This window comes from Setaria italica, chromosome VII (assembly GCF_000263155.2).
Source record: "Setaria italica strain Yugu1 chromosome VII, Setaria_italica_v2.0, whole genome shotgun sequence".
NCBI lineage: Eukaryota > Viridiplantae > Streptophyta > Magnoliopsida > Poales > Poaceae > Setaria > Setaria italica.
In genome coordinates this window covers 32,551,808-32,568,783 of record NC_028456.1, presented here as the reverse complement: position 1 = coordinate 32,568,783, position 16,976 = coordinate 32,551,808, and the positions used below count along the sequence as shown (strand labels likewise).

The 16,976-nt window shown below is 40.6% G+C and overlaps 1 protein-coding gene and 1 non-coding gene across 3 annotated transcripts; both read right to left on the bottom strand.

Moving 5' to 3' along the window:
* Positions 1 to 262: 262 nt before the first annotated feature.
* LOC101772235 (alpha-humulene synthase) lies at positions 263 to 7,782 on the bottom strand. The gene is given in 8 exon segments (XM_022828110.1): positions 263 to 697; positions 810 to 1,058; positions 1,224 to 1,359; positions 2,787 to 3,005; positions 3,885 to 4,254; positions 4,505 to 4,525; positions 4,528 to 4,762; positions 7,659 to 7,782. Coding segments are annotated over 8 exon segments (1,560 nt in total). The 5' UTR covers positions 7,698 to 7,782; the 3' UTR covers positions 263 to 406.
* A 906-nt stretch (positions 7,783 to 8,688) lies between these two features.
* On the bottom strand, positions 8,689 to 16,104 carry LOC101771826. 2 transcript variants are annotated; one of them, XR_002678676.1, is made up of 4 exons: positions 15,837 to 16,104; positions 10,623 to 10,680; positions 9,090 to 9,451; positions 8,689 to 8,969 (listed from the first exon to the last, which is right to left on the bottom strand). It is a non-coding gene; the product is annotated as an uncharacterized LOC101771826 (transcript). The 2 variants fall into 2 exon arrangements; XR_002678675.1 differs by having other exon boundaries at positions 8,689 to 9,451.
* Between the last annotated feature and the right edge of the window lie 872 nt (positions 16,105 to 16,976).

Below are 16,976 nucleotides of genomic sequence, written 5' to 3'. Positions count from 1 at the left end.
CTGCATCAGCTCACCTTGTTCACAAACATCCCATGGAACAGAGATGCTCAGCACAACCACAAAGCTCGTCTGAAAGCAGTGATCCGGCAAAAAGCGAATTGAATGATAGGTCCAATGCACAACTGCGTGTCGGAAGTCTGAAAGTTCTGCTCTGTCCCAGATTGCTACGTAATTAGGAACAAATCTGAACATACAGAAATGGGAGGATTAAACGACAAGACGATCCAGAGTCCAGACCACAAGCATAAATGCATAATCATCGTAGAGGGCAAAGAAGTTAAGGTTATAATATTGCAGATGAGCATACATTACAACACAATTCCTTCTTACATATTCGTCAACAAAGAGTTGGATTTTTGAAAATCTATCTCACAATAACACTTGCAAACATTTAATGATCGAGGCTCTAAATTGTGATAGGACTGAAAAACAGCCGTGTAATAAGGCTTTCAAGGTCGTCGCCAAATGTGAAGGTATCTTTCTTGTCACCATACATCAGCGTCAAGCTGGCTGTTGCGTCGATAACTCGTCTTACCGCCGGACGCAACGAACCAAGTTCTAGCAGGTCTTTGTTTGCAGTTTTCCATGCATCTTCCACCATCCGGTATATATTCGCAATGGCTACCTCACTCGCAACATTATACTCAGCAATGTAGCACTCGACAGAGTTTGCAGCATCCTGTTCCCTGTTACCATGCTGTGGATAACATATATGCTTATGACTTCATTATGAGTGTTATGTTCTTATATAGAGTATATCCTCCTTGGATAAAAATGAACTATAGGAAAATTTAAGATTAAACTAATACCTTTAGTGCAGTGATGTCATTCATGTAACGCGTTATCAATCCACATGCTCTCACGGCACCGGTACAGCCAAGCGCCCAGTCAAGAGCCTCCTTCGATGCTATGTCACCCATGCCAACTAGTAGTGCAACACATGAGAATGAACCACCTGAATCCATCAAAGATGCTTCTACTCTCTCTTTGAATGTCGGCGTTTTCTTGCAATGGAACCACTCCGCTCCTTGAAGGTAGTAATTGGATAGTGTCTGAAACTGCACAGCAGGAATTGGTTGTGGTTTCAGTTAGGTTCCCCCAAAATTAACAGAGGGTTGCAGGGTTTTGCCTCATTTACCCCCCTAAAAATGAGGTCATTGATATATAAGCGGTTGTCCCATAATTTATAAAATGCAATTCACGTGTAGAATAGTCATGTGTACCGATTTCTGGGCGTAGGAAACCTTGTACTGCTCATTTGGTGCCAGCATATCCTGAATCTCTTTGAAGGTTCTTAATATCCTGAGGTAGAACTTCTTGAGATACTCTGGTAGAATAGAAACAGCACTCTCATCCCATCTGCAGATACATCATTATTATTATTTTCGACGACGATACCACTGAATAGAAACTGCTTCCCTCTCATCACTTGTCCTTAGAGTCTAGATTGTACTAAAAAAACACCCATGTATATTTTTTCAGATGTAGAACATGTTTAACTTGTTGCTCTATATGATTCCTAATATCTTCCCGAAAAAAGGAAAATACTGTATAAGCTGCATCTCAAGCGTCCTAATAATTGGCATAGCTGGCATAGGGGATGGCCAAATAATTACCAGTAAGTCTATCTACCCCTGTATTTTAGAGTTTGGACTAGAAGCCCCATGGTTCAGCTACATCAGTAAGAAATAACTGGCTGTTGCGGATTATGGTGATAAGTAATCTACCATATGTTTGGATCATCTCTATTCTAGTTAATTAGTGTGTTATAAAGATAAAATTCTGGTAACAGCCACACTAACTGACACATCTTATTGGTTGTCGAATGATAACCCATCTCACAACAGTCCTGTTTTATCAGTTGGCTGATTCATCGTGGTCCCATTTTGACTTCTATATTTTTATTTTCCTTGTGGTTAAAATTAAGGACTATAGATGCATATTTCACTGTGTTGTCATGTCGTTGAGTTCTAGGGAAGGAATGTTTAGAGGTAAACCAGAGAAAGTATAATCAATATGTAAACTATGTTTTCCTTTGGATTCTTACATTATGATCCATAGCATATTGTTGCCAAAATTGGTCAGGTTAGGGTGATGGCCCAAACACAGTGACAAGTCAACTTAGCTTGCGTTCTGATGAAGAGGAAATGCCACCTAAACTTTGTACTTTATGAACATGTAATCCACGATATAAATGCCAACTCATGACATTGTAAATACATTTTGACATTAAATATAGTTTCAGTATTATAGATATATAGTACTTAACAACGACATGTGTGTACTCATAGTTCGTTACCGGCATAATCAAATGAAAAAAAATAGTTTTTATGAATTAATTGTTTAACAAAGGTTTACAATTCTACCCAACTACCCCTAGAAATTTCACAGATGAAATGCTTTTTAAAAATACTAATGAAGTTGATTTGTAGGATATATCACATCCTTTTTTTTTTTGCGAAAGTATGATTTTCCACATATAAATTTGTTATAACAGAATCAGGTCACGGCAGCAATAATGCAAGGGTATACCTTTCATGTGCATTTTGAATAGCTTTCATGTGTATTGAATATTTTAGCTAAACAGCTCTACACTGGGGAACCGTGACATTTTATGGCACCACATACGAACCCATGCAGGTTCTCAATGGTTTATACTCATCCAATTCAATAACTAAATTATTTCACGCACCAGATTCTTAACATGGCAATCTGAGTAGAAGATATTTGTTTTTCAGATATAAAAATTAATTAATGAATGTAATATTTAACCTGAATAATCTCACCTTTTTATAGCTTCATTCAACTTTTGAGACTCTTCCAAAGTAGCACGGGTATCATAAATGTCATCCATCATAGTTATCACGGCGAACAACTTGGTAAGGATTATCCTTGCACAACTGTATTCGTGCTCATAGTACACTGCATATGTCCACAGATACAATTGAACTATACGGTTTCGAGCGAAGCTTAGTGCTACTTCCGCATAAAGATTTTTCCACCATCTGAAAATCAATGTTTTTCTTCTGTTATGGTTCTATATATACAAAAATGATAGCACTAGCTGGTGCCTTGTAAACAACAATTAATGTACAAGGTTTGCATGTGTTCCCACAGAACACTCTAAAACTATGGTTTCGCTGGAATACACTAATAAATAAAGGGTGCTTAATCATTTATTGTCGTCACACATGTTACACCTAATCTTCGTCAAGCAGGAGATGGAAAGTGCTGGGAATGTAATTACCTCAATCTAATTATAAGTTATACAAAAGAATAAGGTAGAACATTATCTAACTGTCACTTTGTGTGCTCATGTTACTATGGCTGTGGCTATAAAACTGCAATAACCTTACAACTTCGAATGAATGTTAAATTAATCCTTCAAATGCACTGCTCTCCTAAGGTTAAATGTTATTCTAGTGGGCATGTGTCTAATAATAACTATATGTCATTATTTTGTAGTTTTGTGAAGCAAAAACATGATTAGGTACTCCAGAAGCCCAGATCAGCAAAAACATGATTTGCAATTTTGTTAGAAATCATGTTGATTCTAGCAGATATCAAAAGGCTAACTTTATATTTATACTATTTCTGTTTAGTTCATGTAAAGCGTTCGACTAACATGGCATCTCATCTTTGCACTAAGGAGGCCGCAACAGTTAGCACTTAGGACTGAAAACTATAGGGCTAGTGAAGCCCCCTTTTGTTCCTTCTTCATGTATGCTTTGGAGGAGGATTGTAGTAGTCCTAATCACTAAATAAAGAGGAGTTGCTCTTGGCCTAAAAAACAAGGGAAATCATGATTTTACGGTTGATCATGTTTAGCCATTTTCCAAAATTGTAACTTTGTTTTATTAGAAGCATAGGTTGAAGTGGCATACTTAGATATAGCCTCGATTTCTTTTATGTGAAGTTGTTGCAGATTGTTAAAGTCAATCTTCGCAAGCTCCAGAATGTTGGGGTTGTATTCTCGTTCATGTTTATACTCTGACATATAATGCAGTGTCTCTACCCTCCTTACGGTCCTTGGAAGCGGGATGTGAAGGGCACGGTTAACTTGCTCAGATAGTGGATACTTCAGATTATATCTCATTGATTCAAGATGCAGCCTTGCAAAAGAGATTGCCTCTTCGAGAGCTTCGTCGTGAATAAACATATATGCTGCATTGTATAGACTAAGAAGTCCCCTTGGATCATTAGTCATTTCCATATTAAAGCTTCCATTTGTATCCTTAAACCTGTTGAATTCATCTGCAAAAAGATACATATGAATCAAGTGACTCACTCGACGTTTTGAGTCGCATGTATAATGATTTGGAAAAATATGTTTATTATGCTGCAATGATATCCTTTCTATAGTCAAAGTAGCATCTTTGGGTTACTTGAAGTCAACCAATCAAAAATGTGATTACAAATTACCTTTTACGTTGTTGGGTTTGGATACTCCAACAATTAAAATTGTGCGATATATTAGGAAATTGTGTATTCATTATATACATACCTGGAGATACCCAAAGACCAGCTCTCTAAGCAGGCGAAATCGGAGAGAAACCTCATGTAGGCTAGAGGTATTGAATTCCATATGTTGGATGTTGCATAGTGTGTTGGCAATTTCTTTCTCAAAATGATGCCCGATTCCAAGATGTTGGATAGTGTCGACTAGGTTCATTTGCTCGATTATATCTTTGGAATCCTCAAACAACAACCTTACCTTCTCCTTTAGTGCGCTGACTCGATTTTCCAGCCATTTTTTTTGCACCTACAGTTATGCAACTATACTTTATACTCCATGACTATAATTTATGTAATTTTCCCAAGAAATAATATGATATGAAATAAACAACCAATCCTAGCTATATATTGTTTTGGTAAACACATTTTTCTGTTCAGGAACATAATTAAGGCTCACAAATTTAGCATGGAGTTATATCCTTAAACACAATATAGTCCTGCCATTGCTACTGTGTTTTTTCTAAAGTTTGAGTGAGACCCAGAACTCTCAACACTATGTGATGGCATATATAGTCCCCATCTTGATAATCTAAGTAGGCAGCTTATAAGTCTTTGTGTTCCAAACATAGTGTCTCTGGGTTAAACCTTTTACACGAAACAAGGAAGAAAGTGTCATGAGATTTTGAACACGAGTTGTTACAAGATTACAAAGAATACAGACTCGGCACACTTGTGACCCAAGCCTATGAGCTAGAAAATCCTCAAATATGTTTGTCCGTCCTAGACCTAAGCATTTTGCAAAGCCCTGACAGAAAGTCCGATTTTTTTGGGCTTAAAACCAAGGCCAAAATTCGGCAAATAACTCTATGGTACCTGCAAATAAGGGTCCAAGTTGGGCTCACACGATTTTTTTAATGTAGAAGTAATTAATTTTAATGTTTCGGGCAAGGCTCGGGCCAGCCCAATTTTTTTCAAGCTAACAAAACTAGCTCTAAGGCTGGCCCTTAATGGGAGTCGGGTCGCACCAGGGCGAGGTGAGCTTATTTTGTTGTTGTCCAATTCATCCAATCAGGGGCGGATCTAGGGCCCGAGCTGCAGCCCGGAGCGAGACCATGGAGTCCCTTTAACATATGTGGTGTTTAACCTAACAAAATGAGGCTTAGGAGACAAGATTAGACTGTTTTGGGTGTGATTCAACAGCGCAGCCCCGTTCTGAATCCGCCCCTGCATCCAATGATAGCAGTTAAGGAAAGTAATTAAATGGTAGTTAAGGATTAAGTAAACATATTTTTTTGAAAGTGAACTGGCAAGAGCTTGCCGTTCATATATTAATAGAGAAGGGTAGAAATAATACCGCTATGTCAAAAGCCAGAAAAAAGGAGGAAAATAACAAAAAGAGTACCCCCTCAGGTAATCTCCTAGCCACAGTAAACACATTTTTTTAACTGAGCAATGTTGAATTTGTTATGTTTCTCCTAGAGCTCAAGTCTCTCCCTCAGCATGGATATTCTTATTTTTGACTAATTATTCTTTCGGCATGGCAGGTGTTTCATCGATCACTATTGAAATGAGTTTATGATAATTTCGTCAATCCATAAGGCCTCGTTTGGATGCAGGATTAAAAATTAGTCCCTGTCACATCTAATGTTTGATAGTAATTAGAAGTATTAAATATATGTTAATTACAAAACCAATTGCATAAATGAAGGCTAATTCGCGAGATGAATCTATTAAGCCTAATTAATCCATGATTGGCCCATGTGATGCTACAGTAAATATATGCTAATCATGAATTAATTAGGCTTAATAGATTCGTCTCGCAAATTAGCCACGACTTATGCAATTAGTTTTATAATTAACTCATGTTTAGTCGTTCTAATTGATATCCAAACATCCAATATAACATGTACTATAAAAATTAGTTCTCGTAAAAGTGAGTCTCTTAAAGACGTTCATGTCGAGGTACAGTGTGCCAACATACACGCATTCTTAGTAAAAGTGATTGCACATCTCTCTATCTCATTATTTATGTGTATGGCGCTGAACAATTAGCCCGTAGGGTCTTACTAGTAATTACTTCCTCCGTTTCTGTTTATAAGATGCACACGCATATCAAGATTCAAACTTTACAGCATTTGACCAATAATTTAGTCAACATTTTTTTAATTTTTTATTGTAAACTTCATATAGTTGGATTTGTAATCAAATGTCTCCAATAATTATAAGTTTATAACCATAAATAATATAATATAAGATGAGTGAATGGTCAAAGTCTAATTTAGGAGACCATGCCATGTTATATCACACCTTATAAATAAGAACTAATTAGGGAGTATATAATTATACTGGGTTGAACAAATTTCATACTTTTTTCTAATCGTTCCTCTTGGCATATAATTTTTATAATAGGCCTCCTAGAAAAGCAGTTTTGAAAATGAACCATCATGTCGGCGTGACTCCAACGACAATATGTCTGCCACGTCAGTGCCTACATGGCCTGATGGCCACTAGGCTAAGCACCCGCAGTGCAGTGTGGATCGGAGGCCGATGCTTGAAATTTTTGAGCCCTGCATCAGAGAAGTGAGCATCGAGCTCTGAAGACCGCAGCGTGCAAGCATCAACATGGGACCCACTGGGCCCACTCATGGTGCAGTTGTGAGTAAACATAGTACAGCTGCCCTCTCATATGCAGCTGAGCAATCAATTTTTTATTTCTTGATGGGGCATCGGCTTTTTGCTACACTGCGGCTGCCCTAAAGCTTGATGTTAGGCCCTTCGAGGCTTCGACGTCGATTCCAGCAACCTCGGTGCGTCGCTTGAACTCATGCCGAGATGAAAAACATGTAAAAGCTAAGAGTACGTACTTATCCATTCAAGGTTTTGTGAAATTCGTATTGATATGAGATCAACTCGATTAGATTCATGCATAATGTTTGATAGAAATGAATCGAAATAGTGCTTTTGGATAGATTAATGGTTCTTCTATCCAATACAACAAAGATATGTTCAATTTGCTATTTACTTATCTTTTATGCCTCTAGACATGCAGAGCAGATAATAATATTTCTAAACAAAGATATTATTAAAATTAGATAACAAACAGCTTAGTTATGGATGCACGAGATTGCTAATTTGCTAAAGGAATGTAAAGAAATTTCAGGTTCTCTCTACATGCTAAATGGTTGCCGGCAAAGAAGGCTCACCGGTGTTGTTACACTTGCTGTCATCGGAGGCCCCTCCATTGCTTCTAGAATCGATCTCCTCCAGCACCCTCGCCTTTGAACTATGACCAACTACTCAAAGGTATGCTGCATATTTATGGAGGCCATTAGGTTCCTCGGAGTAGGGTACGAAGTTTCTAGGTCCTGTTCGGTTGGACAACCAAAATCACTATACCAGCACTGTAGCATACTGTACCAGCACTGTAGCATACTGTAGTGTTTCGTTTGTATTTATGAATTATTGTCCAAATATTGACTAATTAGGCTCAAAAGATTCATCTTGCAAAGTACAACAAAATTGTACAATTAGTTTTTGATTTCGTCTACATTTAGTACTCCATGCATGTATTGTAAGTTTGATGTGATGGGGAATCTTCTTTTTGCATAGTGCTAAAGTTGGGATTTTGGGGTAACTAAACAAGTCCCTAGTGAGGCTCAATACTCCCACCCACCAATAATAATAAAAAAGTACGAAGAAGCTTATTCAACGCAGAGTGAAGATCCAATAAAATTCATATTGTAGTTTAGTTGTTCTGATGTGCACCAACCGCCTTTGTAATGAGGGGACAGCTTCTGAAAGTCTTAGCGATTTTTTCTCCAATTGGTTGCGATGCTGGGTAATCTTGATGACTAGCACTTAGAAAGGCATGGTGATTGAAAAGCTTGTGAAATTTTCATCTTCCTCCAGACTTTGCAAAGCCAGGCATTCTTTCCGGCCACCCAAAGCTTTGGCAGCCAAGTTTGAGGTCTTGTTTAGTTTCCAAATTGGGAGTGGCAAAGTTTGCATTTTACCATAAATGCGCAACTGTAGCATTTCGTTTGTATTTGTGAATTATTGTCCAAACGTTGACTAATTAGGCTTAAAAGATTCGTCTCGCAAAGTACAATAAAACTGTGCAATTAGTTTTTGATTTCGTCTACATTTAGTATTTCATGCATGTACCACAGGTTTGATGTGATGGGGAATCTTCTTTTTGCATAGTGTCAAAGTTATGAAAAAGGGGAAGCCTGACACTGATTGCAAACGAGTTGTCACTTGTCAATACTCAGTAAGATCCTGCTTCCACTCTTCCCTGTCCTCAGAGAGGCAAACAATTCCTCCCATTGGTTGATGTTCTTGTCCTCTTAGACATCAGTCACCACAATAAAAAATTTCGGAGAGTTCATTTTCTTCGCGAGAAACCTCTGCAATAGGCGCACATCTCATGACTAATGGCATGCTAATGAACAAATTTCAGCTTCTCCGTGAAATCCATAGCAGCCCTGTCTAAACCCTCCAGAGCTTTCTTCAGCCTGTTGAGTGTGCCATTGTGAGTAAAATCTTTTCACAGCCTCCTCCAAAACGCTAACATACCTAACTGATCTGACAACTTGATGCTTCATCTTAGCAAAGGAGGAGCCCCATTCACTAACCTTGCGATCCTTGACCTTCTCCTCGAGCTTGGAGTGCTCAAGCTCGCAGACCGCATCCCCGACTTCGCCAATGGCATCCCTGAGCCTCCACAGCTTCGTGGACTCCGGAGTGCGCCTTGTGTACCTCGTATGTTCTCCAGGTGACCAGGTTGATGGGCACGAACACCTCCTGGATCAAGGGCTCGGCAGGCAGGAGCCTGGTCCTGAGGTCCTTCGTGCCTCCAGCACTCCCCTACTGATCAAGGTAGTTGATGGCCTTGCCGACAAGGAAGGAGACAGCCATATTCGATGCTCACTCAACACACTTGCCACTATCTTCTTGTTGGTTTGCCCATGAAGAAAGTGTGTTATTGTCCTTATACCTGATAATAGAAGAATATTATCTTGACAGAGAACAAGTTGTTTCTAATCAAATATACAAAAAAAAACAATTATCATTTTTTTAATAAAATATGAAGTCGGTAATACTCAACAATACTACATGAAGTATGAAACTAAGCCCTAAAGATGACCGTACATCATCAGTGCAGTAGGCACTAGCTAATAACTACGAAGAACTACCGAAGTATAGACAATATACAGAAAGTTCAAACAAATCACATAATCTAAAGAATGAAAGAAAAGGGAAAGAAACTGAGTGTATCATATATTGACATCAGACAAACTCTTCAAGTTTGTAATGAAGCAAAAAAGAGATGTCTTTCCACCAGCTCAAAATGAGCACATTACTAGGCTAATGCTTCTAAAAGGTATGATGATCATTTAACCATCATTTGCATGTTGCCATGTGAAAGATGGTAATATCATTTATCTCGCATTAACATTAAGACATACGTGCGGGATATAAATTATCCTTCACAAGGGCAATAATAAGAATTGTAGGTAGCACCTTACATTATATTTTGGTGATAATCCATCTGTTCCAAATTATAGTTCACTTTAGCTTTGTCCTAAGTCAAACTTCTCTATCTTATAAAAAAAGCATCAGCATTTACAAGATCAAATTAGTTTCATTGAATCCACCATAAAATATGCCTTCGTAGTGCATTTATTTGGTATTGTAGATGTTAATATGTTATTATATTTTTCTATAAGCTTGGTCAAAATTAGACAAGTTTGACTTAAGAGCTTTAGTAAAGTATAACTTGGAACAGAGAGTACTATATACATTACAAGACCACACAGCATATGATCATCATGAGCATTCTTCTGCTGTTATTCATAAAGTATTTCGATGAGGAAGCTAAAGGTGAGCATAATTTTCATAGATTTTTAACAGATGGTTAGTATTTTTTTATTGAAAGTAAATCTTTGGGAATAGAAAAATCAATAGTTCACTTGTTTTGTGCACACTACGGTTTGTGGACTCTAATAAAATAGATCCCTCGGTGCTACCTTATGCAGACTGGTAGTGGTAGCAAGAAGTAGAGAAAATATATCAAGTAAGCTGTATTTTCATTGTCTGTTTATTTGCATTATTCAGAGTAAAAAGAGGGAAAATTTGCTTATTGCTCTTCAAAGAGTGTTGATTACCGTAGTTTTTCAAAAGTCTCCTTGTTGCACTGCTTGCCCATGATGAAGTATGAATCTCCTACATAGGTTAGTAGTCAATCACCAATGGAGGCCGTAAATAATTTCTTCAAGTAATGTAAGTAGAATACGAAGTATATCAACTTAAGGGGAAAAAAACAACATATAGGTAATGGCCGGCGAGGCTGGAAGAAAACATGAATGCGACATGCCATATGATCCTTACCCAGGGCTGGTTTAAGATGTAAAAACTGCCAAAGGTGTCTTAGATTTGAAAGAGAATGTCTGTCTTTACGAATACTACAACATAACTAATAATAAGATAAAATTTTTTATCAGGCACGTTACCAAACAATTAGAATTGTTAAATACAGAACATGGCAACTTTAACAGAGCAAGATTAGTTAATCTATGCATTCAACAAGGATGAGACTGTAACAGGACACTTGAGAATATAGGTGATGCAGGAAACAAGAATTGGTTGCTGGAAAACCGGAGAGAGAGCAGGGAAAAGATAGTATTAATTCGGAATGACAGACATGCGAACCTAAAAACAGACCCCAAAGAAGAACACTAAATGAATATGTGAACAAGAACAACACAAATTCGACAGAAGATGCAAACTACAGAAGATGAAAGGATGAGACTAAAAGGGTGGAAGTTATGAATAAAAACAACTCACAGATGGGACGTAGGACGCAAACATACAAAACATGCAAGGATGAGAATGGTAGGGTGGAGATACCTATTTCCACTCGCAGGACATGGCAAATCTTGGTCTGTTCAAGGCTTCCAAATTCTCTAAGATTCTTTTCCAGATCCAAGTTGCATCTCGAAAGATATATTTTCTTCAGAGAGGAGGGTAAATATGGAAGTGATCGGAGTTTGCCAGTTGATGTTAGGCACAATTTCTCGAGAGAGGAGAGGTCTTGCATGCTTGATGGGAGCGATTCCAAGGACTTGGCCTGTAATAACGATAGAGACTTGAGGGATGACCGGTTCTGTAGTAGCCATCCCTCAGGCACACTCTCCATCTCCGACCCATCAAGAATAACTTTGTTGGTTTGGCACAGGCTGTTGAGGGGCTCAACAAGTAGCAGGGATGGGTGATCGATTCGAAGTTTTTGGATGCGTAGGGAGCTTCTGGGCACCACCAGATGTTCTTCTCCGCCACCAGATACATCCAGATTCAGGGACAGCCCTGCCTCTGTGAGTTTACAGCATCCGGTGATTTCTAACGAGCGGACCAATGGAAGGGATTCGAGCCCACCCAGGGAAGACAGGCTCTCGCATTCAACAATACTCACATTTACCCATGACTTCAACGTGTCTGGAAGAGGGATTCCTTGCAGCGACCCTTCCAGCTCACCAAAATGCCCGATTGTTAGTCTTCTAAGTGATGATGTAAGGAGTTTATCTTCACTACCTCTTAGTGTCCTTAACTTTGGACAACATGAAATGTCGAGTCTTGAAAGCTGTTTCATTTCTTCAAATGGTAATGGTGCAGACTCCAGTTGTACACAGTCAGTAATGCGTAAATAAGTCACAGCTTCCATGTGTTGTTTCTGCTCAAAAAGACTCCCCTCCAGCGAAGTTAAACTTTGACAAGATTGGACAACGATGGACAGCCATCGGAATGATGCAGTTTCTGAACTCCTGTTATTTACCTTTCCCACCCCTGGAAGCTTGGTCAACCCGACCTCTTTTATATACAGTGACTTCAAGCTAGGAGGTAGAAGAGGCAATTCCTTAAGTTTTGGACAATTTCTTATGACAAGGTTATGAAGATTTGGTGGCAAGAACAACTCAGTACACTCATATCCCGATACATCAAATCCCTGACCAATTTTTTCCAGTCTAGGAATATTTACTAACATTAAATCTTCGAGCGTTAGTAACTTCTCAATGGCTAACAGTTGTTCACAACTTCCCAATCCTTGGAGCTCAAGCTTCACAAGGTTTTGGACCACCAGTTTTTCAGCCCAAAGTGAAACTATAATGCCACTGAAGTTTGAAATACTTAGTTTCATAAGATTTACTTGAGCCTCAATGTTCGCAACATCTCTAAGTTGTTCTTGTTCTATCCGCATATATCTGCACTCAAGTGTTGTCAAATGATATAGTTTGATAACCCCACATATACTCTCTGGTGGAATCCACTGCAGTCCAACAAAACGTAGGTGCTTTAATATTGCAAGTTTGCCTACAAAATGGGATGTTTGCCACAAATTTGTTTGTAATAGACGCAGGGATTTTGAGCTCTGTACCAGTTCTTCCACTATATTTAAAGTAACCTCGTTAATCGGTTTCATACCTTTGATAATAATTGTACGCAGATTTTCCAAATGGGTGATTTTTATGATCTTTTCAGCTGACAAATTATTAATATGCTCAATACATATATGTCGTACTGTGCTTGCCACATTCTCAAGACTGGCAACATCAACTGCTCGGGCACATTCACCCAAAGAAACATACTTTGCCAAATCATGCATCAAGTCATGCATAATATATTTTTCATTTCCAAAGTTGTCATCTGTGAAGCCGAAACACCAACGCACATTTGCAAAGATTACCCATACACTAAGACAGTATGGTCCAAGCTTACAACCTGGTATAGCCTGCAAGGCCTACCAGCAAGTGATTCAACCCCCTCGGTAAGTGGATGGTGGAAGAAATGCAGAGCAAAATTGGATAAGCAATCGAGACCGACCTTTGATAGCCTCATCATCTATTTCTGGTGGAACATATGGAAGGAAAGAAACAGGAGAGTCTTTAATCATGAATCCAAATCAACTGAAGAGGTAGCGTACTTAATCAAAGAAGACGCCCAGCAATTCAGCTTCGCTACACAAGGACCAACAAATCAGTAGTCGAGCATCTCGCTGGTTCGATCACCCTCGTCAAACTAGATATAAAGCTGGTGAAAGAAGCACCGGAATTGTAGCACTGTTTCTCGCTTTCGTTCTTCAGTTTTCAGGGAATTTAGTTGTCTAGTTTGCTTGGGAGTTTTTGTTTTGTTGTGTTTGGACGGCAGTAGATGAGATACTGCCTGTTGTACAGACTTGTTCTTTTTTCCTTTTTTTCTCTTCTAATAAAATTTACGGCAAAGCTTTGCCGTTCCTTTCAAAAAAAAAAGAATGATTTTCGGGCTGGGTTAGTTGATCTAGGTATTGTTTCCCAGTGTTCATTAGACTTTCTGAACCAAATGCAACCTGTGATATCAATCCTGAGCTCACCCACATCTTCACCAATTGCTCCTTGTCAAATACAAAATCTTGTGGGAATATGCTGCAATATCGGAAGCAAGTTTGCATCTCTATTGGAAGGTGCCAGTAGCTTAACTTGAGAACATTCATAATATCCTCAGCAGTTCCACCAAAATGTTCCAACCTTTGATGCAGGAAATTGTTCCAGTACTGAAAACTCAAGTTATCTCGCAAATGTGAAGCAGCAACTTTTGTCACCAAAGGACATCCTCGGAGATTCTTTGCAATTTGGCCAGAAATTGGTTGCAAGGCTGCATAATGTTGCAAACTCTCTTTGGGAAACGCATGGCAATGGAAAAGCTTAATATTTTCATCTTCCTCCAGACCTTGCAATGCTAGACACTCATTTTTACTTGCCAGTGCATACGCAGCCAAATCTGCCACTGATTGCATACGAGTTGTTAGCAAGATCCTGCTTCCACTCTTTCCTGCCCTCAGTGGAGCAAACAACTTTTCCCATTGATCAGTTTTCTTGTCATCCCATACATCGTCCAAGATAAGCAAGAATTTTACAGACTTCAGATTCTCTTCGAGAATTTTCTGCAACGCTTCTAAAGTTTTGGCATTAGGTGTTGCCCATGTAGCAGATTCGAGTATCTTACTTGTGGCAGACATTGCATCAAAGCCTGTGGATATACATGCCCAGATCACCATTTCAAAATGCTTTCTGACAGCATCATCTTGGCATACGAATTGGGCAAGGGTAGTTTTCCCCATCCCACCGTGACCAACTATTGAGACAATAGACACATGATTACTGCACACCTTAATTTCAGCATCTTCACATGATGGCTTTGTCAGCCATCCAATTAGTAACTCCTTCTCCTTGTTCTGACCAAACACTTCAGGAGCAGTTAGGTTGGAACCTGTTTCCCTATCCTTCAGAAAATCCTCTTCCAGCTGACTAATAGACCCTCTAAGGCATTCAGCCAGTGTGACGAAATCAGCAACACCTGCAGCAGCCTTGTCTAACCCTTCTAAAGATTTGCGAAGCCTCTTGAGAGAGCCACCGTGAGTCAAACCTTTGGTAGCCTTGTCCACAATGGTAGTCTCCGTAACATACTTCATAGCATTATGCTTGATCTTATCAAAAGTGGAGCCCCAGTTACTAACCTTTCGATCTTTGGCCTTCTTCTCGAGCTCGTAGTACTCGACATCATCGAGTGCATCCTCAGCCTTCTCGACGGCATCCCTGAGTTTCCACAGCCACGCGTCAAGTGCTCTGCTCTCACCCTTGATGCGTTCAGGGTTGAAAACATCAAACACAGCTTGTATCTGATCCAGTCGGCCCAATATTCTGTCCTTCATCTCAGCCACGCCTTCTGCGTTCCGGTACTTGTTCAGGTAGGTGAAGGCCTTGTTGATCAAGAAGGAGATGGCCGGAGTTGCCACCGACTTCCCGGCGAAAACAAGAGTGGCTGAGGCCGCCATGAACCTCCGGGGCAGAGCTTCGCCTTCCCTTATGTGTGGCGGGGCGAGAGCAAAAGCAGCAGGAACAGGCGAACCGCTAGGTGGAGAGGAGGAATAGTGAAAGATAAACACTGCTGGAAGTGGAATGGATGGATTAAGTCCGGGACATCAAAGCGCAGCTGCACAGCGAGAGATCGAGCAAGATAGAGGAACTGCAAGCTGGGGTGGAGGAACTGTTCAGTCAAAACAAGCATGAAAAGGCATCTCGGGTAGACTTCTAAAGTGCCATTCCCGTCCGATTGTGTGAAAGCAAACAGCATCAGCACATGCTACCCAGGACGCCAGAGCCGTTGACAAACCATCAGATTGTTGGGTTCCGGTTTACCCTTGAAATCATAGGTTACTTCATTTCGACCTGACGTGACTCGGTTTTCTATACGCGCTAAGCACACAAAATTCTCCATCGATAAGACAAAATGAAGAGCAAATGAGATGCAATCTTACTGCAACTTTTGGGACAAATACTGCAGGTACTTACTATACGGTGCGAGATGCAAGATGCCGACGGCCTGACGTACCAGCTCGCCCCTTCGTCTCCGGACCGCCGGAATAAGGTGGGGCGCACCGCAGCCGCAGCCGCCTAGCATCGCGCACCTGCATTGGATTCCTCCGCCGGAGGGCGCGCGGCGCCCGAACCGACGGCACGAGTGGGGGTGGGTAAATGCGCGTGAGCCGCAAACAAAGGGATGGGGAACGAAAGAACTGACAATACAATTTACATGATCGTTATTTTTTTTGAACCGGACATCATCGTTTTTAGGTAAAGAGGGGAGATCAATTTCGAGTTTTTCGATTCGCATGGAGAGTGTGTGGACAACCAGATAATTACCTCGCGCGGGAAGCAGATGCAAGGTAACTACAGCCGATGATTCTTAACCAGGCGGCGCGACCTGAGGTGAGGGTTTCTCACGCTCTGCTCCGGATCGGGGCCACCGGCCATGCGGCCAGTACGTGCTTCGCCTCCGGCGGTTTGACCGCAGACTCTGTTCGTGCAGTGTCCGGCACATCACTTGTCTTCTGCCGAATTCTTTATTTGTTAATGCAACATCTGATTGTGGCACCAGAAAGAGCCGGTAGCCTGGCAGATGTGTTCGTTCGTGTTCAGGAATTCAGCGTCGTCAGCTTCAGATTTCGGCCGCCGGGCGGTGCTCTGCTTCAGATCTGCTCTAGCACAGTACAGGTCGCATCTGCGACCTGCGTCAGCTCACCTTGTTCACACATCCCATGGAGCAGAGAAGATGCTCGACACAGCCACAAAGCTCGTCTGCTGACCGTGACGTTGTCTGTCAACCTCAACTCCATGCCTGTATGGTTAATTTGCTGTGCTCAACTGCTCAAGATCAAAGACAAATTTACCACGGCGGCGGACGGCACCTCCTGGTAATGCGACTTCGGCTCCGTCGAGACGGACAGCGTTGCGGGGACGACGAGCAGCAGGAGGAACGCAGCCGCCATAGCCGGGAAGGAAGAAGGTGATCAGACGGTGCGTGAGAGTAGAGAGACCTGTGGCCGAACCGCGCCTTTTATACACTCTTGCTCAGTCCTTCGTTGCTACTGTATTTGGTGTGAAGTGTTGTGTGCTGCACGGCTGGCCGATGCGACAGCCAATCGGGACCAT